Below are 24,316 nucleotides of genomic sequence, written 5' to 3'. Positions count from 1 at the left end.
AAAATCTGATCGTTTGCATTGATAAAATGTGTAAATGGTCCTTTAGCCTTTCACTTGGATCAAAGCCAGCTGTCATCTTTCATTAAAAGTCAGGACTAGTGGCAGTAATATTGTCTGGCTGAAGAGGAAAGTCGAATGTGAGTTCCTCAGGAATGAAAATAAAATATATAATCAGACCTGGTGTGGATCCAGCAAAAACCTTCACATTCTGTTTCAACCTCACTGCAGCGTTTTTGATAAAAGCTTGATAAAAACAAATGACACACACTTGCAAGCATTCACACACGTTTGAGTTATTTATCAATGTGGGAAACCTTGTGCGCTTGATTCTCAAACAACAGGGCAGGAATGCAGTGCTGTTGCTGACTGCTGCGCAGCCTTATCTGGCCCTGCATAATCTCCCGGAGGTGTTTGCATTCCAAGCACAAATACATACACAGTGTACATGTACATACAAAAATGTACCAGCATTTGGAGAAACACAAACACAAACACACACACACACACACACACACACACACACAGGAGAGGACAATAAAAGAAAGCAAGCGAAAAAGAGACTTTGCCTGTTTATTAAATAATAATGACATCTGTTTAAGGTCCATGCACACTGCACGTATGTAGCTATATGTGAGTGGTATGAGTCTTTTCGAGGCTCTGGTAAATCTCTAGTTCCTCAGCTGCACTCGGGAGGAACAGGAAGTGTTTACGTACCACCAGAAGAAAAGTGAGTGAATATCCCATCACAAGAATGTAAATGCGTTGGTCACGGCCGTGGGCTAAATCACGTCAAGGCTTTTTACGTTTCTGCTGTAAGACTGTATATGTGCGGAGAACACCTGTCTTTGAGTTGTTTAAATATGCAGTCCAAGTTTATGGATCATAGTAATTCCTTTGTCCGGATAAAAGCAGAGCGTGAACAAAACAAGTACAACATGCGACAGCTACGCGAAAGATTTTTCCTCCCTCTTCTCGCTTCTTCCAGTGATTTAAACAATACAGTGGTACAGTAGCCCCCCCCCCCCCCCCTCCCCCACTGAGTCTGCCAGGTTTGGACCAGGCCAGCTGTGGTACAACGGATCCCATTGTCTTCTGCTCGATGAAGCTGTTATGTAAGAATTAAGACAAGGAATGAGATCACCCTCCACCAGGCCAGTTGATACCCGCCTACGTACATGCAGCTCATGACTCTCTGCCCCAATCATGGGTTTATTGGTGCGGAATGAAGTCAAGAGTGAGGTGGATGTGGCTGCGAGGGGAAGCGAGGAGGGGGGAAATCCAGTCAGTCTGAGCTCTGGATCTGAGAAGGTGTAAGCATTTGGAATAAACTGCAGTGTAAACAAACAACTGGAGAGATTATGAGGGATTTGAAGAGCAGAACCAGAACAAAGCCACAACTTTCTGGTCTGAAAGGTCGTCAGCAGTGTCTTCTTCTCCTTCTTGTAGACCCCACGGTTACATTACACACACACAGACACCGTTATTATTTTAATATATTTAATAGTGCACTTTGATTAACCTGTACAGAAATAATATTAATAAAAAAGATAAAACATTTGTTCATTTGTGTAACACAAACAGCTTAGCCTTTACAATAAAATAAAATAAATGGTATGATACAAAACAAACATATATCTGAGGTATAAATATATTTGTTTTAAATTAACTGTAATTGTCATGCGTTATTATTTGGCAGGGAGACAGTTAAGAGGTACAAACACGGATGATATCAACAATGGCTTAGTGAATTAATCATACAACTCGACATGAGAAAAAAAAAAGCTAGCCCTCAGATTGAAGCATGAATGTTAGGAACGAAGGACCCCAGATCTTACTTCCTTTTAAACACTGAGACCACACAGAGAAAGAAGCGTACACACAAAGATATTTTTCCTTCCATTAAAACACAAACATTCAATCTGCCCTCCTCTTTACAGTAAAACCTGTAAAATCTCCACCTTTATAAAAGGACTTTTTTTTTTTCCTGTTTATTTCTCATCTTCTCTCAAAGGGCTAGTCAGAGGTTCCTGTTGCAATTTCGAACAGTGCATTGTTTTATTTATTTCTGGTCTTGCGTAAATCAAAATACTTGTGGAATCAATATTTTTGTTATTGTTTTTTTATATGGGGGGGAGGGGGTTACAAGTGATGTCCAGCCTACAACGATTAAAAAAAAGAAGAATTGTGCTGTGCTCTTAAAAAACAACCTCTATCACATAATCTTGAGGAAAAGCTAGATTTGGAAAAGCTACTTCTTTCAGTGTTTATTTTATTTTTGGTCCATTAAATTTGTTGAACTTATTTTTTTTAGTTTGACTGTGTGACCTCTTCTGGCAAATACACAATGTTTCATCAGACACAAACACTTCCACATGGGCTCCTTTTGTTGTGTTAAGTAGTTGAATTATTGTTCTTTGAACCACAACGCACGCAATAGCATTGATGCAATATGTAGCATTGTATCTTTTTTTTCCATATCAGACTCATGAATCACTCAGGCTTACTGAATTAAATTCTTATTGAGGGAATGAGGAAGCGTCTACTTGGAAGTTATTAAACGAGCACCTTTCTTTGATCCTTTCTTTCCTTTTGGTGAGCCAGCCACCGTCCTCATCTGTCCCTGCTTTCCTACTACTGCGACACAAAACCACCCCTCTGTGCCATCAGCCACCTGATATCTCACAACATCCCGTCTATTGTCTCCACTCGGTCTGCATATCACCGGCACATTCGCATCTTTCTTCACCCATGGATTCATCAGTCAACTGACCATAATATTGTCTGCTATTCCTCCTGTGCTTTGCTCTAACAGAAAAAAAGTGAAAGAGGTAACACAAGACAGACACCAACCATTACTGTGAACAGAATACTGTATGTACACATTATGCTGCAACTGGAAACCAGTGCTAAGAATATGTATTTTTTTAAAATCGCTTGTTAACTGGTGCACACACACACGCACGCGCACACGCACACACACACACACACACACACACACACACGCACACACACACACACACACACACACACACACACACTGAATCCCCCTTGCTTCTCAGAAGCAATAGCACCCTTTGGATAAGGTTTGAACCCCACAACCTGTATCGCCGACATCATGTCATTTGGCCCAGATAAATATTTGTGTGACATGAGTCCCCTTGGCAGCAGACTGAGAGATCCAATAAAACCTTCAAAATTGTAACATCAGTCTGCTGTAACATGATCAGAGCAGAAAAAAAAGTCCTTCAATCCAGGATCCAGGGTTTGTCTTTTAAACGTGTGTATAAAGAGGTTTGGACCCCATCTACCTCTTTGCTAGAATGGGTAGAAAGAGTCACATCAAGTCCCAAGTAGGATCCAAACTATGGTCCAAGGTCCAAAAAACCCCCCAAAAAAACAAAAAAGCTGTTGAGACTGTTGTTGCCCAAATTGCACAATGCGGTCTCATTTGTCCATGGGTGCAGCCAAAGAGTCACGTATCCGCGCCACCTCAGCAGCACACAAGTGTCCATATAGTTTATTGTACCACTCTGGAAAACGACCCCTGAATAAGAGGAAAGAGACAGTGTTAGAGCTCAGACTGACTTCAGCTATAAGTCATTGAATGACCACCAAACTAGAGCTTAATAAAATTCCCCCCAATTTGTTTTTTGCTCCAGGTAACCGTCCACCAACCTGCAGTCGATCCTGGAAATATGTGTGAGTCTGGATTTGTTGCTTCCGCAGGGCTCTATGAAGTAGCGTGAGCTGAGGATGTTGGCCCGAACGCCTACAACAGGTGCCCCTTCGTGGTCAACAGATGTACACACAAGTGCACATGCTCCCTTCGGCAGGTCTGTTAACCATGTTCTAGTAGGAAGAGCAGAGGATGTTTGATTTATAAAAAACAAAACATAGAATCAGAGCAGAACGGTGAAAAAGATTGAGACAAGAGGAGAAATGGGGACAGATGGATATGAAGAGAAGTGGTCTTACCTGAGCACCAGGTGGTCTCTGGTGGGATGTGGAGCCATGGTGTTCCTGACGTACTGGTAGACCTCTGTCTTCTCGTCCAGGGTCTCCACCACTCGGCTCTCGAGCAGGTCCTCGTCCCAGTGGCCCTGTTCCCGGAGCACCCGTGTCAGCACCTCCTCGGGACTTGCAGGCACCTCCACGGTCACCTTCCACAGCCGAAGTGGATACCCATCATGCACCTGCGAGAGGAGATGGAAAGGTAAATGGGTTTATACTTTTTCAATGTGATTTTGAATATTTAAATAAATATCGCATAAATATGACACACGTACAACTCTCAGCAACAGGCAGACCCCTGCTTAGCCCTGCCCCGGATGAGTGTGCTTGTAGCTATGCCGGCGAACACGGGAAATAAATGTCTTATGCAAGTGTTCGTAAACCTCCCATAGGATATCTAATCTAATCAGTCCTATATACAAAAATTACATATCATTTTCAAGCTGTAATTTAAATGCAGAACAGTCAGATTGCCCTTTAGCCAAGTCAGCTGCTTCATCCTTCTGTCAGATGATAAAGAACACACACTCTTTGCCTTGTGACTCTCAAACTGGAGAAAAGATAACCCTGCAAACCAGACACAGGAAATGTAGGCCTGGGATAATCGTGAGGTTGCGTATATATGTGTGTGTGTGTGTGCGTGTGTCTATGTCAAGCTGATGTCATTCTGGGATGGAGTCCAGTACTGGGATGGGAATGAGAGGCCCCAAGGGCCAGGCCAGTTTCACACGGATGTGTTTCTGTACAGGAAACCCTAACTGCTGGTTTCCCACTGGATATTTAGAGAAGCAGGAGGGAGGGAAAGAGGAACATGAAGAGTGGAGGAGAAGACCGGACAGTTGAAAAGAGAGTGTGTGCTCCGTGGTGGCTTGTGTACACTATAACAAGAGATTGATGATCTGATTTTTCTCTTGTTAATTAGATTCAGATTCTGCCGCAAGCAGCCACATTCTAAACTGTACCACAGAGAGCTGAAACATAAAAACTGTGCTGACCTTTCTGTAGGCCAGCTCAGCGTGCTCAGGCGTGGAGCAGCTGTCATAACCTCTGAACTTGTCCTTGGCCTCTTTGAGGAGGGCGTCTAGGCTGTCGCGTAGGTACGCCTCGTCCCCTGCAAGATCCTCCAGGCGTCGAGGCAGCAGCGCCTGCTCCACATAGGAGTTCCTGCAGCGGTTCATCTCCTCTGGGATCTGTGGGAAAGCGGAGGAGGTAATGAGAACAGTTATTCACACTGTAAATGAGAAAATATGTAATTACCTTTTCAGTGTGGCACTGAGGCTATGAACAGATAAGGTATATGATGGGTAATGTTTGAATTAGACAGTTTGATTTAGTTCTACTGTCTCATTTATGAGCAATATCTAAATATTTTCCACAATGCTCATCCATACAACACTCAATTGTGTTGTATGGGAATGAAAAGTAAAGTAGTGACCTAATAAACTCAAACTGTTTTGGTTATTGCTACTTTATCTGAATGCTTCACTGTGCAGAGTGATGTATTTACATGTTCACATTCATGCGCTGGAGGATTTTCAGTGAGGGAAAAGGAGTCAAAGTCATTTTAAGAACCTGTAAGTGAGTTAGCTGAGCTTTTTTTGTGAAAAACTGTATCAGATTAATTAAGTAATTACACAGATTAAGGTTCGAAGCCAGTTTCAAAATGGAAACAACCATCCTATTTTCATCTCCTTGTTTGACTAGCTCATTCTCAATCTTTCTGTCTTATTTGTAGCATATTTGAGGTTTGATTGAATCCGGACAATATTACTGTCTAAGAAAAGCCTGGTCACTTTGGGCAGGCTCCAATTTATGAACCTCCACAGGCATATAGAAATCTAATTAGAGGAAATAATCTGGGAGGTAATAGGGTTTACTTGTTGTCTGATTTGACAATAATAACAACAGGAAGCCAGGAAGCTCTCCCACAATCTAATAACGTTTTGAACAGTAATCACACAGTATGCAGCCCTTTAGCAATTACTACAGCATGTCAGAGAAATCTGTGCTGGGTTGAATGGCTTTGAAATTGGATTAGTTATCGTGTAGTTTGCTTATTATTTCCTGTGTATCCCATGAAGTGCTCTCCTTGAGGACAAGGTTGAGATGGATTCATGGGTTTGTGACTTTTGGAGGACTACAGCATGTCATATTTTACCTTTCTGCACAAATGCTTGAGTTGGGTTTGAATAGACATTGGTACATTCAGCCAGAGATGACAGTTTTCAGCAATAACACCTTCAGCAGCTTAAATTAGAGTTTGCTCTAAAAATCAATCAGTTACACATTCTCATCTCTTTTGCCTTTAATATTCACGCTAACCTTAAACCTGCTGTGGTCAGAGTACACATTCAGTTCCAGACGTTGTTAACTACTAACCCGGAAGAGTTTCCTGCACTCCTGGATCATGTGCGCCAGACCATGAGTCGCAGCCAGGTTCTCATTCAGGTCTCTCTGGTCCGGCTTTCCCAGTGTTGGCTTCCGGTTCATCACCCTTTGACCAGAGAGGAGAGAAAAATGATTAGTACATCGCAGCGACAGTGGGAAAAAATATTCAAAAAGCAGAGGAAGCAGATGGGGTTGACGATGGAAGAAAAGAAAGAAAAGTGTTTTACAATAAAGAGTGACTTTTTCATGTTTTCAAAATGTACAGCATATTACACCTTATTTAAGCTGATAAACACAGTAACTGTGTCAGTGATGGCAAGGAAAATAAAGACATGTCGACCACTCAGACACACACACCTTGGCGAGGAGCTCTCCTTGCGTCGCAGGGTGTTGAGGTGGAAGAGGGAGGGGGCCAGACAGACGGCCAGGTTGGTCGGGGTCATCTGGTTCTCGGCCACACTGGCCGTCACGTCGCTCAGCAGACACAGCAGCGTCCGCAGAGCCTCTCTGTTCTCATCGGGCAGCAGCAGCACGGCAGCACGAGCCGCCTGGAGACGGAGCTCTTTAGGCATATCTGGAGAGGGACAGGGAGGATGTTACGGCTCCTTTTTAAATATCGTATGCAGAGAAGGACTAACAACCACTGTCATGCTCCATCATGTCATCTTTTTTAAGGGTCCGTTGGTTAACTCAGGAAGGAGTTTGTGTATGGCCTCCCTTCACCTGCCAGGAAAGAAATACCATGGGATCTTTGCCAAACTAAGTGCGTTATATAAACCGACATGTGTATGTAAAATACAAGCTTCATGTTTCACGCACAGGACTGGTCTTTGTCATACCTTATATAAACAGTTCCTAATGCAGCTATTACAATCATAATATAGCAGAACGTGTCCATGGTAGCAGTGAGTCACAGTCATATGAGCCAATAGTGGACTGGTACTCATTGCACAGGTATTTCCTGCACTCATCTTGTTTGTTTTCTTTTTTTACAGTTTCACAATTTCTTGTCAGGCTTAAATCTGCAGTCCTAAAACAACGCACTCGTGTTTATCCCTGCACACAATCCTCTTTCAGATGTGTGGCTGCATATGAAAGAATTTGTTAATACTTTTTGTATTTTTGCGTATTCTTACACTGATAGATCTGGAGAAAGGTCTCAGATAGTTTGCTCGTGAGCAGGGGTTCTGGCAAATCTCTGAAGTACTGCTTCAGCATGTCTGCAACATCATAAGCCGACTGGCCCTCGTAGCTGACTCCTCCCCCGTCCGCGCCGCTCGCCTCGTTCATTTGGCGCAGAGCTTGGATTCGAGATTTCACCCCGGATTTCCTGAAAAGACCCACCTAGACAGAGAGACCAGGACAAAGAGAGAAAGAGTCACAAAGTGCAAACATGCAAAGACACTCACGCATCAGTCTCGGCATAACCATTAGTGAAAAGTTTGTTCTTATCATTATCAAATATGATTCTTCTAAAGCTGCAGGCTGTTATCGCTGAAAAATAATAAGTCTTGTCTTATCCCCAAATCCCAGAGCTTACAGTCAATATGGTTACATCACAACAGATCATGTTGACTGTATCACAAGCAGCTCCCATGGCACCCAGTAAGCTTTCTTGTGCTGAGGGTTGTGTAGGGCCTCATCAACAGCCTTTTAAGGCTGTATGAAATGGCAACGTTGGGGAGGAAACAAGAAAAAGGTCATTGGCTTGTTCCGCCTGAATATTTTCCATGAGCTTTCACCACTTCCAAACAGAAGAGCCTTGTCCTGCTTTGAAACGAACACAATCACTCTCTTTTCTGTTTGCCCTCCATTAATACATTTTTTTCCTGCTTGTTCCCCCCTTCATTCCGTTACAAATATACACACACACACATAGGGATATTAATCTTTGGTACTGTCTGAGGATTAAGCAGACAGACACAGGTGACTTAACAGCTGTACACTCTGACTCTCTCCAGGCCTCCCTACTTATGTGACAGCGAGAGGAGAAAAGGGGGGAAAGACAGAAACCGTATACACACAAACACACACTGACTAAGTGGGTATCACACTTTTTCCCACTCACTGCTCCGTCTTATGTAACAACAAGTGAAAAAAAAAATCATATCAAGGATGGATATTAATCGCAATAAACACAGGTTTACGCATACATAAATCCAAATGTATGCATTTCATTGGAGTACTTTATTTGTTACCTGGTCTAGGCACTGACTGCGCAAGTAGCGCATGGCCTGCTGGATTCCCTGAGGGAGGGGCTGGCCTGTCCGCTGGACGATGACTTGTAGTGGCACACCAAACACGTTTCGGTCTTTGTAATCGCGCACCTTGATCCGCTTCATAAACTTTGGCACTGCCCTGCAACATACACACACACACAAGTATGACATTAATATATGCAACACAGGATATTGACATGAGTCTTGAATGTGCATGTGACAATTCAACTCTAAACTGATTTATCTGATAAAGTCAAGTCAATCAAGTCCACAGATTGAAGCAGGTCTTGAATGGTACAATAAAGGAGAATTGGATTTGTTTCAGTTATCAGGATCAATCAAGTGTGTATAAACTTATTTGACTCTTGAATTCATCACAACCTCATACATGTTTCAAATAGTTGTTAGTTCAGATATAAAAACTTCTCTGGCACAAATTCAATTACTACAAGTTAGCCTGACTGTGCGTGTGTGTGTGTATGAAACCAGGCTGCTGCAGAAGCCTGTCTCCAGGTTTATGAGAGGGGGTGGATAAACAGGGTGAGGGGAGAATAGAGGAGGGGTGGGATGTATGTTTGGCTGTCAAAAGGGGAGGATCCCACTGCTTTATACATCCGCACAAAGTGTCTGTCTCGCTGTTTGTTACCCTGTGAGTGTGCGTGCATGCGCACTCGGGTGCACGTAAAACAGCAAGTCTATTACCACAAAAACCCAGAGTTGAAACACGCAACTCGGACTGTTTCACAAGAATGCGCCCACGGATTTATGGCTGTGGTTCTATGTGCAAGGGTGCGAGTGTGTTTAGCAGAGAGACGCTATGTGTGACTCAGGACAAGCTTGTCTTTGTAACAGCCGTTTACAAGACACACAGTGCTTCTTGGAACCACAGTTTGGGGAAAATGGAAAAGGAGCGTATTATGAGCCCGGAATTCTGATTATGTGTGGGTCCGGCGGCCAACAAGTGTCCTCTGTCTTTCAGTGAGCCCCGGCCTGTTATAAGTCATAATAAATTCTATTACTGTCCTAAGAAGGCCTTGGGGATAGAAATTTTGATTCGATTTTTCACTTTAGTTCTCTTTTCCTCATCTGACATTGGAAAGTAGTTCAGACGTTAAATGCAGGCGATTCAGGGTCACTGTTTAGTCACCGCAGTTCTATCAGTGCTACACCGATATTTTGACTGAAGAGTGTCCTGTAATATATTTAAAGGTTATATTAGGTTGCTATCACTAGTATTTTGCACTGCTTTTTGTCCTTCTCTATCAAATTACATATATAAAGGACTTTTACCTGGTACGTACAGAAAGAGGAGGTAGAAGTAACATCCAGAGCGACAACAATGTCTAAGACAGATATTGATATAGGATATTGGGCGTCATTAGATAATTATGAGCAGCATATGGAAGAGTTGAGACTAATACTCTAGAAGTAAGTGGTAGAGAGATGGTGGTGGTGGAGTGATAATTGCTGAGAGCAGATCTTTCCAGCCTCCAGCTCTTGTAACGCAATGCGTGTGAACTGCCGTTATTGCCCCGTTGAGAAAAAGACAATGTACGCCCCTTCCCAGCAATTATGGGGCTGGGAAAAGAATGTGAAACCCAACCTCTGTGGACAGCCGTCACCACACTACACAACAACCTGCAGATGCTAGGGATTGGGAGACCTGTGCCATGGAGGGCTAGTAATTGTCTTGCCGAATGGATAAATTAGGAGGAACAGTTAGATAGGTGCAAAATGCTTTTTACGTTAAAACACACTACACAAACTCAACTTCCCATCAGCACATATAGTCTGTATTTCCATTACACAAGCCTTCCACTTTCCTCCAGTCCACTCACCAGCTGAAGCCATGTTTGTTTGTCGGGGTATGCTTCTCCAGCAGAGCAGTGAGCTGCAGCAGGGAGAGCTTCTGAAGCAGGTTCATCTGTAACACAGACTGGCAGCTAATCTGGAGCTGGGCGGAGGCCAAGCTGGGCCGATGGGAGTTCTGGAAGCTCGGCCAGCGGAGTTTCTGGGGCCTGGAGGGCGGAGAAAGAGCAGGAGACAGCACAAATTGAGATGTGAAGAAGACGAAAGTTGATTGAAAAGAGCAGTTTAACTCTAGGGATCTGCGTCATGCTTGAGTGTACACACAAACTTGGAAAATAACACATGGCCACACAAGGTATTTGTGGTTGAATGTGCCAAGAGATCAGTTTAGGGATTACAGGGATTTATGTACACATCAATCAAGAGATTGTCTAAAAGACTAAAAACCCACACACCCCCCAACATGAAATTCTGTCTGCGGATTCCTTAAGGAACAGAAACAGTTCCCATGGAGACTGAGTAACATTCCAGAGTATTCAGCACCATTACGTAAGGAAAGACGTCTCAGCGTGTCTGCCTGTTTATCCTCTGCTGTCACTTTCAATGGGAATCTCTTCTTGTTGGTCTTTCTATCGTTTTGTTGTCCCTGAGCTTTTCATGCACTCAGGTAATGTTTGGCATGATTTTTTTACAGACAAAGGCTGAGAGCATGAGTCAGTTAGAAAGTGGCTTTCTGGATGACTTTCTCTTTAAGGATCAGGTCGCCTAAATTACAAAGTTATTTGCATAAGTTACATAAACAAGTATCGGAATGGAACTACTTTCTACAAAGGAAATAGTTCCAATGAAAACATTTGAGAGTGCGGTATGTGGATTAGAATGAGATATTTGCAATGGTGATAGGGTCATAATCTAAAGGCCGTGGGTAGAGGTCACAGAGAGTGAACAAATAAATCAGAACTACCTGTATTTCTGGATACTGTGAGAAGAAAGAATTTGCAAGAAGAGGGTTAACATTTCCTTTACTGACCTGCTGGTTCGCGTGAGAGAAGCTCCGACGCCAGAATCTCTTCTTTCTCTCATCCCTTCCTCTCCTTCGCCCAGAGGGTTTCCTGTGCTGTCCTGGTCACTTCCGTTCTCCGTCTCTTCCAGTCGGTTCTGCAGAGGAGAAGATGGGCACGGGGAGGCGGAGTCCAACGCTGAGTCCGAGTCTCCTTCTTCCTCTTCGTCTTCCTCCTCTTCCTCCTCTTCCCCGGCTACAGCCTCTGACCAGGCGTTAAAACGCTGCAGGCCACTGACATGTTGTAGCACTTCCTCCAGTTTGTGCTCATCCCCTTCTTCCTCCTCGCCCTCCTCCTCTCTCTCAGCGTAGGGGACGTTATCATAAAAACTCAGCCGGCTGTCGACGGAGCCTGAAGAGCCACGACGCTGGCGTCTACTTTGCCGTCCCCTCAGGACCACGGGGTTTCCATTATCATTCCCACTGTTGTTGCGTGAACTCCCGTCTTGCAGGGCTTTGGGGAAAGTTCCAGGCTTATGACCTTCTGGTAAGTAGAAGAAGATCATGCCCTCTTCTTCCTCCTCCTCTTCCTCCTCCACTTGTCTGATACTGTCTCGCACACTGCAGTTGTTCCTGCGGTTCTGCTCATCAACTGTCATCCCATTACTAGCTTGGCAGGGGGTGGGCGTGGTAGTTTTGGAGGGGGGTGACGGCTGACGATCTGAAGCTTGAGGGTTGCTAAAAGGATCAAAACCCTCTAAATACATTCCCCCTCTCTTACCAGAGCCTGCCGCTATGCTGTGGCTACGAGCGCGAGTCACTGGGCTCGGCGTACTCACTGCACTGCCACTGCTTGCTTCTGACTGGCTGCTCCCTGTACTCCCAGTGCTGCCATTGCTGGTCTGAGTGGAGTAGGATACAGAGCGATTTCGGTTAAGTGTCATCGTCTGAGTGGGACTGCGGTGATGATTGAGGTTCTGGTTAAGGTTGATACTGGAGATGTCCACACAGTTGAGCCTCCTCAACTTGTCATCATCCAGACCCTCTTTGATGACAGGTCCACTGATTTCTATCTTGCCACCACTGGTGCTGCCTTTCTTCTTCCTCTTGGAGGAGGTGCCGCTGCGCAGGCGTAGACTCTCCATCCTCTTTAGGAAGCTCTTAGCTCGTGAGCGTGTGCTTTTTCCACTTCCTCCTCCTCTGTCGAGACTCCCCCCAAGTCCTCCAATCCCTGTTTTCATGTCAAATGTAAACTGTCCGAGTGTCTCCAAGGGCGATGGGGGCAACCCATCAGACAAAGAGTCTTCATTGGCGCATCCTGACCCGCCTGTACCCGAGGATGAACACATGCTAGCTACAGAGCTGGCCCGAGTGGCACCAACAGGTACAGCCTCATTTACCAGGGTGGCACCATGGTCCTTCTCTTCTCCTCTTCCTCCGCTCCCACTGCTGTGGATGGAGCCCACCTCAGGCTGCTCACTGAGGTCCGTCAGCACACTCTCTGAACTGTTGCCTTCTCGTAGGGCGAGCTTGCCTTTTTGGGACGCCTGATCCTTGGGGAATGATGGGGCCTGTGTGGCATCTGTGGACAGTGTGGAAAAAACCTCTAGCTCCTCCATACGGGACCAGCGTTTGCTGTCCCTCTGAAAGGTCCAGCGGCCACTGATGGCACAAGGCTCGTCCTCGTCCGAGTCTTCACTCTGGATGAGAAAGAAGAAGGGGATAAGGGAGACGGAGAGGAAGATATAGCAAAAGAGGAGGAAAAAAGAGAGGGAGGGTGGGAGGGAAGGAAAGGAGAACATTATGCACTGCTACGTTTTCCATTTCTTTTCCAACATTCCTCACCTTGATCCAGGAAACTTTCTGTAGTTATGGATTTTACTTCATAATTGTCTTATTTGTAAAATATCTGAGATATACTGGTATGTGAGGGGTGTCAAATGCCTTTTATAACACAAGAACCGTTATATAAGTATGTCTCAATAGGAATAAGATAAATAACACAAATATATAATATAGATACAGTATAAATCCAATAATAAAGCAAAAGTTAACAACACAAAAAAACCATTATCTTAAATTGGGGCCTTGCGATTGAGCATACGACTTGATCGAGCAGTGATATAAATGGTCAACTAGTAAATGCGTCTCAGTCACTTCCTGGCTACAGAGACAATACATACAAAAAGACATGGAGAAAAGTGGCCACTACTGAGTCACATATACCACACATTCACCTTCCCAAAATGTACACACCTCCCCCAGTTTGGTTAATCTATCTCAGGCCCTGGAGGGAGTTCAGGAAATTCCATTTTGACCCCCATAGCTCCCAATGCAGCCGGCCAGACTGGGGTTACTCCACCCCCAACCCCCCGCCCTGCCCCACAGTGTTTATCCCCTCTGTCTGTAACTATGTATGAACACATTGAGTGTGAGAGTGTCACTGACACATTGCTACAGTCAATCTTTATTCTCAATCCATGACAGAGATATCCAACATCTGAAAACAACATACTGACACACACTGACTCCAGACACTTCTCCACAGTTACCAATCACACAGGAGGACTAAAGCCCATAAAGTCCATCCACAGGCCACAATTTAACCAACCCCTTCTCTTTATCTCTCTAAAGCCCTGCTTGTGATCCAAACTTAATTGAATCTGTCAAAATAAAACTGAATTCAAAGAGGTTGTTGAGCAATAATCAGAACCAAGGAAATTAGCACTTTGAATAAAAATTCCAGTATAAAAATTCCAGTATAAAAATGATCAAATCCACAAAATCCATGTTCCGCTAGTTTTGTGCAAGAGAACAACTTTCACTGCTCACATGGGCTCCACATACAGGCATAATCATTTATAAGTTTTGCAGTGGAAATTGAGAAAAGCATGAGCAAAGAGTGGGATACTGCAAAGTCACTGATTTAAAGTGGACAATCACATTTTGGTGACATTTTGGATACCACTGCGGCTTGTTTCTCCAGTTATGCTAGTTGGAATGTGAGATAAAGATAGTGAGCTATTTGCTGTTCGCTGAGATTACTGACACCTATCAGTTTTTTCCGAGATATGTTATCCTCAAACCATCAAACTAACATAGCGCTCACTCCGGGGGTTTGAACTTTGCAAGGCATCTGCAGAGAGAAAAAACTATTTATGATTACAATGAGACAGATAGAAAGAACAAACCAAAAAGAACAGGAGATGGGAAAATCAAGATTTAAGGACTGGGAATGTTAAGACATGAGGAGATCAATGCATTCCTAAGCTGTCTAAGGGTTGGGGGGTGGGAGGTGGGGGCAAATAACCTCTTTGACTCCTCTACTCTTCTCTGTTGACTCCTGAAATGAAAGGTGACACAGAGAGGGGTCATCCTAATGAATACCACCACACACGGAACAAGGATGTTACTATGTACTGCTTTAGGCCATTAGGGAATTAAGCTAAATTTGTTTTTTTGGCACAAAGTGACAGCGTAATAGTGATAGGGCCGATCAGTTAGTTGGTCGATTGAAGAGCTGATATCTAGCATTTTAAGGCTTTGTCTGCACTGACAAGGCAGGTTTTTTTAGGGGGGGGAGTTTGGTTTAGTGATAATAACATGTAGAGCCTAGAGACGCTGAACATTCTTATTATTCTAATATTTCTGGGATATTCACAGAATTATCTGACGTTCTTTGAATATGTTACACGTGCCCCAGGAGGTCTGTTTCCCTGGAAGAGAAATCGAAGAGGTTCGATTTTGAAAGGCGTTAAGTTTCTCTTTAAAATGTACAAAATTGCACACACTTTGCAGTCCATTAAGAGCATGATCACATATTTAAATTGGTTCATTCTGCAAGAGTGCCACAAAAGCAGTATACATTTATGGTGAGCCAGAAGTATGAGGAAGAATTTGAGGAAGAAGGTGAGCACGCCCTGAGTAGGGAGAGGTCCTAGTGAATGCAACCCCTTCATTGAGACATTAAAGCTATCCTCCTTCCCCCTAGGGTTCGCACAGCCCATGTGATATAGAAATAAGGCCAACAGGTGCCTTTTCATTAAACTAGATGTGAGAAAGATTTGCCCTGTGGCTAGGAGTGAACTGATGGTCGAGGTGAGGAAATGCAATTGTGGTCGAGGAGACATGCAAAGGGGGTTTTCAGGAAGGAATGGAGTTCATGTGTATGCATGTGCACTTACTCGTTTTCTTTGCGGCGATATCTCCAGTCTCATCAGAGCACACTTGTTGAGGGTGTTCAGTCTCCTGTACAAACACACACACACGAGTGGGTACATTTAAAATGTTTTTTTTCCTTGAAAACACAAATCCCATTACCAAGAGGATGTATAATTGAAGAATGAAAGGATGAAACCAGATTTAAAAACAGAAGAGGGGAAGAGAAAGATAGGGGGAGCTTGGGTTCACCCATGCTGGCTAATGAGCTGGTGATGGATAATCCTCACATGAGCAGGAAGAGAATGAGAGGGACGCAGAAAAGGAGAGAGCAAGAAGAATAAAATCTGCTGGAGTGGCGACGAAAGCTTGGGGAGGGGGCAGAAAGCTTATCCCTCCAGCCACCTGGAGAAGGGGAGCGAGGGTGGTGGTGGGGTCCACCCTCTGGAGAGCTTTTAGAGCAGATCATGTAACAATGGGGAGATGAAGGGATGGGAGTTGAGGGATAGTCGGACTGTTGGGGAGGGCCTGAGAGACTGCCAAGAGAGGAGACACTGAGATGATAGCTTCCAGATGTATGGAAGGACACCTGCTGTGGTTTATTACTGAGAGGTGGAATTTGATGATGGAGCCAACTCCATTAAAGAGTCATTAACCTCCTCTTAACGTGTTAATTAATATGGCAGGATAACCAACTAGAATGAATAACCCAATCTTCTTCGGTTTTTTTTTTCTGCTCTTGAACTCTTTTCCATGACTACAAACCAATGCTAAAGAGGGCCAAACGAACCTCTGTAACCATTTATTCCCTACTTGTGGGTAGCATTGAGCATTCCGTGACTGTAAAATCTAGCAGGGAAAGGTGGAAGTGAGATATTGTGCTTGCAGGGATGATACAAGAGACTGTAATGACTTAGGCAAACTCTATCAGCCACAGAGAAAGAACAAAATAAAGAGGGAAGATGGTATGGTCATAGAAAACTAAAGATACAGCACATGGCTCCAGGGTGCTTATCGTGTCATTCTTTCATCTCATCGCCAACTTTTCAAAGTATGTGTCCTTTTGAAGTCTTGCCCTCATGGTTTCGTTTGGGTGAAAGCAAGATAGTAAAGAAAAGAAGAGGAGGAATAATAAGAATGAGGGCGCATGAGAAAGAAAAAGTACAGAATGAAAGGGTTCAGTATGTCTTGTAATTTCACCTGCAGAGAGCTTCAATCGCATCCCGATCGAGGAAGTCATGATCTCTGGTCACTGAAGAGATGTCAATGGGAAACAGGGCATCTAAAAAGAGAGCGAGAGTCAGATGAGTGTCTGCATCTCCCTGCCACTGATTGGATCAGCGTGTTCCGATAAAACTAAAGATTCAGCCCCTAGCCTCAAAAAACACCCACCCACTCAAACACCCACCAGGACCTTCCGTCCCACCTTTTCCCCCACATACCGCCTTGATGAAAAGCTAAAAGAGGAAGTAGCATCTTAGCCGACCAAACAAACACAGCTGCAGCTTTCAGAGCTGGCAGGCAGGGGGGATGTGGAGCACAGAGGGAGAAAACAGGGGATTGATTGAAGAATGACAATAGGTGCTCCACCGCTGCTCAGAGGTCCCACTTCCTTTCCTACTCCTCGTTTTTTCTCTCCAGTCAACCTCATTAACAGGATATCTTCATTGACTGGGTTGCAACGTAAGTGTACCGTTCCATATTGAGATATTAAAACGCCATATTCTGGTATGACGAAAGATGGACAGATACCAAAATGTTTTCAGGAATGTGGTGACCGAACCCAAAACGGGATCCTGCATTTAAAACCCTTAAGGGCGATGACAATAACAAAAAGCTACTCAGGGGAGGACAGCACCCTTTAGTCTACTGTACTGAAACAGGCCTATCGCTCTGCTTATCTTGAGTGGGGCAATAGTGTTGACAGCACAGCCATAGAGATTGTCCTATGGATACAGGGGAAGGAGAAATGTGTTGTGCATTGGCACAAATTCCTTCTCAATTGAAGACGGCTGCAAGAGGCAGTAAAATCCGCACAGTGATTGATTGTGGTTTGCACTTTTGTGTTGCTGCTCATGCGTGTGTAAAAACAGTCCCATCACCTGTGCAGAAACACAATGATCTTTCCGTTCAAATAGGAAACCTTTCACGGTTAAGTGGCGACAGGCAATGGCCTGTTGACAATGGTTGCTTAGTCCCGCTGTCATCGTCCTGTAGTTATGTAAGGGCAGCTGTTATGCCCACGGTATGCCTTAGTAGCTATATGGAGTGTAAAGAATGTTTGACGTATTTTGTTGGGTGTGTATTTTAAAACTCAAAGGTCGGGCAAAGCCTTCTTTCTCAACCATTTGCCATTGTAAGAGTAACTTGATTTGTGTTTGTTTTAACAAGCGAGCAAAGACCTTTGGTCCCAATAGAGTAACTATATAGGTTACATTATAGTTAATGTTTGGAATATAGAAATGGGTGCTTGGGTTTGGTGCGGGTTTGCTTCAAAGAAGAGCAACATGCTGGTGCTGAGAAAAAAAATACACCCAGGAATGTTGTGTGTGGCGTGCATGCATGCACGGGCGCAAGTGTGCATTTTAATGCTTTGTGTGATTGACAAGGATATAGTGGTTTGCTAACTGAGCTAAACACTATCAGCTGTTGAATACCAAAGGGGTATGTGCTCATATGGGGTATGTGGTGTGGTAAAATAACAGCCCTTTCAAAAAATCTCACAGGTTACTGAAGTCACAACATAACAATCAAACTGTGGTTTTCCCACACCAAAAGCCATAAGAACGGACTATTTCCTTTCCTCATTATAGCCAGTTGAGAAAAGAGGTGAGCTGGTGTGTCTCATAGGGCTCCTTACCTTCATAAAGCTGGGCATACTGTGGGAAGCCCGCTGCCCGGAGCCAGGTACAGGCTTCTTTGGCTTCAATCTCTGCAGATGAGAAAAAAGTGGAACAAAACAATGGCATTAAGCTGCTGTGGGCAACTACAGAAAATATAGCAAATGTTTACTATACAGTGTACAGAAAGAAATCCCAACTTCAGAGTATCCAAACCAAAATGAATGAGGTACTCTGATCGAGAGGCTTTCTATCAACCACTAGTGTTTAAAAGAGACATAATTTGAAATTCTATCAAAGTAAAACAAGACTGCGGTTGAGCACTCCGACATGCGAGCAGCTTATCAAATGCAAACCCCTTGACCTTTTTAGCGATCTCACACTTGGTCACTCTCCTCTCACATGCTTCTAAAGCTCGAGCTCAAACCATCATTCGTGCATATTATGTTAACCCCCTCACACGCCAAGTGTGTGCCACTTAAGCTCCTTATTCAGGTATGGCAGTGGTTTTCTCTGTTCACACAGAGCTTGCCAATGGAAAATGCCAGTGTTGTAGCGTTTTAACATATGACACAACTGTTCCCATAAATTTAAATATGTCATTGCGTGACTTATTACTTCAGTCCTTTTTCTTTAACAATTTTCTGTACAACAAGTTTCTTTACTTTAGTAGAACATGTTAACAATGCTTCTCCAGTGCTGTCGAACAAACACTTCCATAACACAAGGTGTGACATTTGGGCTTGTTATGTTAAGTACTCTGACTGAATGTTGAGATCCGCGGTGTGTCTATGAGGAGCCGTTGGGATGTCTCCCAATTATCTGTGAAAGCCCTTTAGATGACATATGCCAAATGGTCAACCACACCCCAGCCTTCTAAATTGCTCCATCACCCCTACAGCCAGCAGACTGAAGAGAGAAGACAGACGGAAACATGTCTCCAGTTCTTGAGGCACTGACTTTACAATGTCTTCTTCAGCGGAATGACACCAAGTACAAATGTTGCACAACCTTGAGAAAAACCTTTAAAACAAAACCAGCGGAACAAAGGCAGGAAAAGACACTGGGTGACAACAACTGACTACAAAATACTTACTAGTCCCATTAAAACATGCAGGAAAGGGTTTGTGAAGGCTGAAGTTCAGGTAGGATAGTAAAACTGTTTCAAATGCTTACTCAGACATTATGTCCTTTACACTTTTAGTGCAGGTGCTGTATTTGGCTGAGTGTGAGGGAGCTCATAGTAACCACCGGTAAAGAGAAGCAGAGTAGTTTATTTGAAGGACCAGTCTCGCAGTTCCACCTCATTAAGAGGCTGAATTACATAAAGGATTCGCTATTTTTTTTAAGGCCAGGCACACAAGCACGAACTTAACTGAATGACTGATGACTGCAGTATTTTGGTCCGAAAACAGATAATAGTGAGATAAAACTGTTATGAGGAAAGACCTGAAATTAACTTCATATAGACAAAAAAGGTACTGTAAAATACTGACAGACAGGTTAGAAAATGATGACTGCAGCAGAGGCTCTGGGCTCCACTTTGCTTTAACTGAGCATTTACATACAGACAACAAGCCTAGACGGCAGACAAACCCACTTACAACAAGGTGTGACGCGGCGAAGGAAGGGTCTCCCCTCAGCCACTGCAGGGGCCAGCAACATGCTGAAGCAACCGCTGCGACACCAGCGTAAACCCAATTGTCAAATAACACTTTAACATCCATGTCGTAACGCTATTTTATGCGACAATTGCACTCTATTTTCACTTGAGGATGTGAACTGGCATGTCTCAGACACTGTGATTGAGTTTGTGTGCTGAGCCACGTATTTTCTGGAGTGCAGCAGACCAAGGGGTGATTAAGACAACATTCGTGAACGCAAGCACTGTGCGATTCTTGTGTTTGCTTGTGTATCTGTGTGTGTGTGTGTGTGCACAAGCAAGTCTGTGTGTGCTTGCAAATACCAACCTCATGTTTAAAGACAAACCACTCAAAAGACAGTAAAGCTATTGAAATGCAAATTAGACATACAGACACATGGTTAGCTTTCCATCCCCAACCCCCCCAAAAAGGGCTTGGGGATCCAATAGGTGCCTCTGGAGAGAAGTTATCCAGAGACACACCCCATCAGGCTAGAACTTGGGTCAACTGTACTTCATGGTAAAAGAATGTGGACAGTGTGCAGATGAAATAAAACAATGAAAACAATATGCACCACGCAGCCGGATCAAACTAGATGTCTGTCACCGCACCACATTGTGTCTCCATTGGTTCACGGAGTGAAGATAGAGAAAAAAAATCAATCTTTTGTTTGGCTGCAGGAAGTGGGCGGGGTATGTGTGACAAACAACCCAACAACTGAGACGCAACACATGTTTCTGGAATCGAAAAAAAAAAGAGAGTTCGATGTAGTCAATAATCGTGTTTAACAAGAATATCCCAGGCATATGGTCATAAAAATGTCACCCTGCAACACTCCGCCAAATCCTTAACATTTTTGTTTGCTTCGATAACTTGAGATTCCTGAGTGTATTCTTTTTTCCCTCCTGCCCACTGTCCACCCTAATTCCTTAGCCGTCGCCAGGGAACTACCTCACTTCCTCTTCCTGCTTCCCTTGCAGGAAGAGAGCCGAGCGGCGCTGCAGTGGCTGCCGACCACCCGGTTGTAAGGCCCTGCCTTCATTTGTTCCTGGCCAGATAATAGGTGGGGACGCAGCCAAGACAAACACGGGCTCGGGCGATTGTGTGTGTACTTACCACAAAGTCCTCAAAGCCACATTGGACCAATGCCTCTCAGTAAACACTTTTCACCTAAATATGAAACGAGAAGTTCACCGCCTTGATAATGATGGTGACTTTTGGTCTACATGTGGCAGGTTGGCAGAAGTACAACAGATTACAAATGTGAAAGAAACAACACTACTTCAAGTTTAACTACAGCACTGAAAATACTAAATGTCCCATAGAACTACTTATGCTACATTTGACCACTTGTTTCCTTATGTGTTTAGAGTTTTCTGGAACACTGCACACATTCATTCTTCTTCGCGTTTAGTTTTCATGCTGTAGCCATTTAAGAAGATTTAAAGTAAGTTCAGAAAAATGTAGTTAGTCCAAAACTTTTTAAGCCATTTGTCATTTTGACCCCAGTGACATAAGGTTATGAGCTATGGAAAAAAGCATATGCTGACAGCGGGATGGGATTTCCTCACTGCAAAAGGTAACCTTCTTCCCATGATAAAAATCATGGGAAGAACCTAATTGGCAATCTTATTACCACCACTGGTTGTCTGGTAGGCTGGGACACCTTCACACAGACAAACAAACAGCTGGGTATATCATTAAATGAATCATAGTTCAGGCCAGACCAGAACTTCTGGTCCTGCCCTGGGAGCCACACAGGATGTCTGAAATATGTCCGTCGCTCGGGATAGAAATGTCAATCGATGTGTTGCCAAAACTTTACAGACCTCACCAGGACAACAGTCAGATGGGATATTTCCCCCCCCACCAATATATTAACATGCTATTTAATATTAACATATTACTTTTATGTGGACAGAGAAAAATAGTTCTGGCTGATGAATGAGTAAAAGCACCACAGTGAGAAAATGAGAGCGATTATATAGATGACTAATAAGAGCCAAGCCAATGCTAATAAAGATTTCACACCGATCACGAGTGGCTTTTCCCCAAAATATTTTAACCGGTGAGCGGCCAATCTGGGATAAGCTTCACTCACTGCTTGGCATTGTTTACTGCTAAAATTATCCATTATGATCCTTTCTTTGCTTTCCCTTCCCCTGCTCACGCCCTCGTCTCCTCTGATCTTTCTGCTTATTTCAACTGCTCGCCCCTTCTCTTCTCTCCTTTCCTGTGGCAGGAAATTCTCACAATTGCCTGCCAAAGTTTCCCTCCATCGCAGGAGGCAGAGGGGTCTAGCTTGGCCGAGTCTGAATGCTCAGCTCCAGTGGGAGTTTGTCAGCAGCTATAGCAAACAAAGGACGCTGCCTGCTACCTACCTCAAAGGCTCTGCTCCCTGCTTGGCAAACTGGAGGTCAAGAGTCTGAATACAGTTATCACAGGAGCTGGGTCTTTGAAGTAGGCAGATTGAGAAGAATGCTTGACTAACAACTGTTGTGAATTGAGGTGGCTTATCTGGAATTACCCGATCATCGCTGGGTCTCCGAGGGCCGACTGCAAAACAGACCAAAAGGCAGGCAGAGGGTTCTTATCAACTCCAGGTCTGAGTGGGCCATTCTGAAGGAGCTGCAAAGTGGGTCTAGACAGGTGATGTGATAAACCATGCCAGACTTCAAGGCTCAACATTATCTACAACAAGCAAAGCCAGGAGCCTGGATGCTGCCGGTGCCTATCCTTCACCTCAGCGGCGACAAGGACAAAATGACCGAGGTATTCATGAACTTGGAGAACACGTTACAGATTGAGTCCTGGTTTAACACTTTGAGAAACTATTCCACAAATGATCACAATGTTCTTAACGGCTTGTGTCCGTACGAAAGCATCGAGAACAACTGGAGATAACAGCTTTCCTTAACGTGACCAATGTAGAATCCCTCCTGTACTCCACTGGCATGCAAAAGACAACCTTTTTTTTTTTTCCTGATGGGTATCATGTTTTGTGATTTCATGGCTTAGACAGCTGGCTGTTCGCTGAAAAGGTCTGGCTGTTCGCTAACTGAGATGGTGCCAGGAATATCACCATCTGGCTGGCCTCAAGCTATGCCCCCCTGACTCACACACACTCACACACACACACACATATACTGAGGTTACAACCATGGCCCGTTCCTGTTACCTACCACCAGCCGGCGCAGGCACACTTTCGTGGACACATATGCATGCAAATACACAGCTGGCCCAGATGGATCATCGCAGAGCTAACCCCAAAGTCCTCTCTGAACCCCAATGACATATTTATTCTCAGGGGGCCCTTTGTGGATCAGGTGGCCAGGCATATACAAAGCCTCCGATGAGCTTCCCACAGCCAGACAACAGTCTATACCTGCCAGGGCCCCCTCCCCAATAGCTATCTATATTAAACAGATCCCAGCGCAGCCCCTGTACCTTCAACACGCGGAAGGTGAGAGCAAAAGTGAACACGAGTCTCCTCACAGGACATGAATAAACAGTGTGCCAGCTGGACGTAAAACTTTCAGATAAGGCCTCAGCTCACTTCCTGCTTCACAACGAGTGCAGATGAATCACGTCTACCATAAACCAACTATACCTTTCCCGGATTGAAAGAAGTACAGAAGTCTGATTAACCCTTTCATCCTTCATGCGATTGTTTGGGAGTAGAGTGTCATATCTTACTGTAAATAATGTACATTCACTTGACGTCACGGTGGCTGGACATCTGAGCGTCTCTGAGCCCGTTCTTAATGGTTATATGGCTCAACTGAACCTTGCTGAGCCCATAACTGTGCTAGACCTGCGGCAGCTGATAAGGAACCGTGTGTTGGGGCAAACAGTTAAAACAGTTAAGACAAAGAGCCAGAGGCCACAAATCAAGTTGAGGCTGCCAGTGCAGGACAGAAAACAGCATATTATACAGCCACAGCACATCCCTGCAAATTCCCCTTTTGGCAAAAGGTCGGAAGTCAGGCAAAAGGCCCTGGACAGTTGAGCAGACTGGAGGCACTGAGATGCCCCGAAAATAGTCACGCACTGGTATGATGCCTTGTGTTAATCTCAAGAGACACTAAACGTGATGTTGGAAAGGACATGGCAGTTCACGACCCTGTTTCCACATACGGATCAACGTTTCATATAATCCTATTGAAACCTTGGAGTTGGTCCGTGGCTGTGTGTGCGTAAAGTAAGTTATTCTAAACAGAGAATGTTCTTAAAGTCGGGACATCGTCT

At 44.2% G+C, this 24,316-nt stretch overlaps 1 protein-coding gene across 5 annotated transcripts in view; it reads right to left on the bottom strand.

The window, feature by feature from the left end:
• Positions 1–1,483: 1,483 nt before the first annotated feature.
• Positions 1,484–24,316, bottom strand: part of dlc1 (DLC1 Rho GTPase activating protein) — a 72,347-nt gene continuing 49,514 nt past the window's right edge. For 3 of the 5 annotated variants that reach the window (XM_047333867.1, XM_047333868.1, XM_047333869.1), the window contains 13 exons: positions 18,446–18,517; positions 16,786–16,867; positions 15,612–15,675; positions 11,458–13,127; positions 10,457–10,636; positions 8,598–8,757; positions 7,536–7,743; positions 6,757–6,973; positions 6,391–6,505; positions 5,007–5,201; positions 3,976–4,193; positions 3,676–3,849; positions 2,069–3,544 (listed from right to left, as the gene is read on the bottom strand). In XM_047333867.1, coding sequence (XP_047189823.1) covers positions 3,445–3,544; positions 3,676–3,849; positions 3,976–4,193; positions 5,007–5,201; positions 6,391–6,505; positions 6,757–6,973; positions 7,536–7,743; positions 8,598–8,757; positions 10,457–10,636; positions 11,458–13,127; positions 15,612–15,675; positions 16,786–16,867; positions 18,446–18,517 — 3,455 coding nt within the window. In that variant the 3' untranslated portion in view covers positions 2,069–3,444. Of the gene's footprint in view, positions 3,545–3,675; positions 3,850–3,975; positions 4,194–5,006; positions 5,202–6,390; positions 6,506–6,756; positions 6,974–7,535; positions 7,744–8,597; positions 8,758–10,456; positions 10,637–11,457; positions 13,128–15,611; positions 15,676–16,785; positions 16,868–18,445; positions 18,518–24,316 lie in introns of all 5 variants that reach the window. The other 2 variants (XM_047333865.1, XM_047333866.1) reach the window with 1 other exon arrangement.

This window comes from Scophthalmus maximus, chromosome 8 (assembly GCF_022379125.1).
Source record: "Scophthalmus maximus strain ysfricsl-2021 chromosome 8, ASM2237912v1, whole genome shotgun sequence".
Taxonomy (NCBI): Eukaryota; Metazoa; Chordata; class Actinopteri; order Pleuronectiformes; family Scophthalmidae; genus Scophthalmus; species Scophthalmus maximus.
Note: the sequence above shows the minus strand (reverse complement) of the source record. Positions and strands in the feature narration are given on the sequence as shown.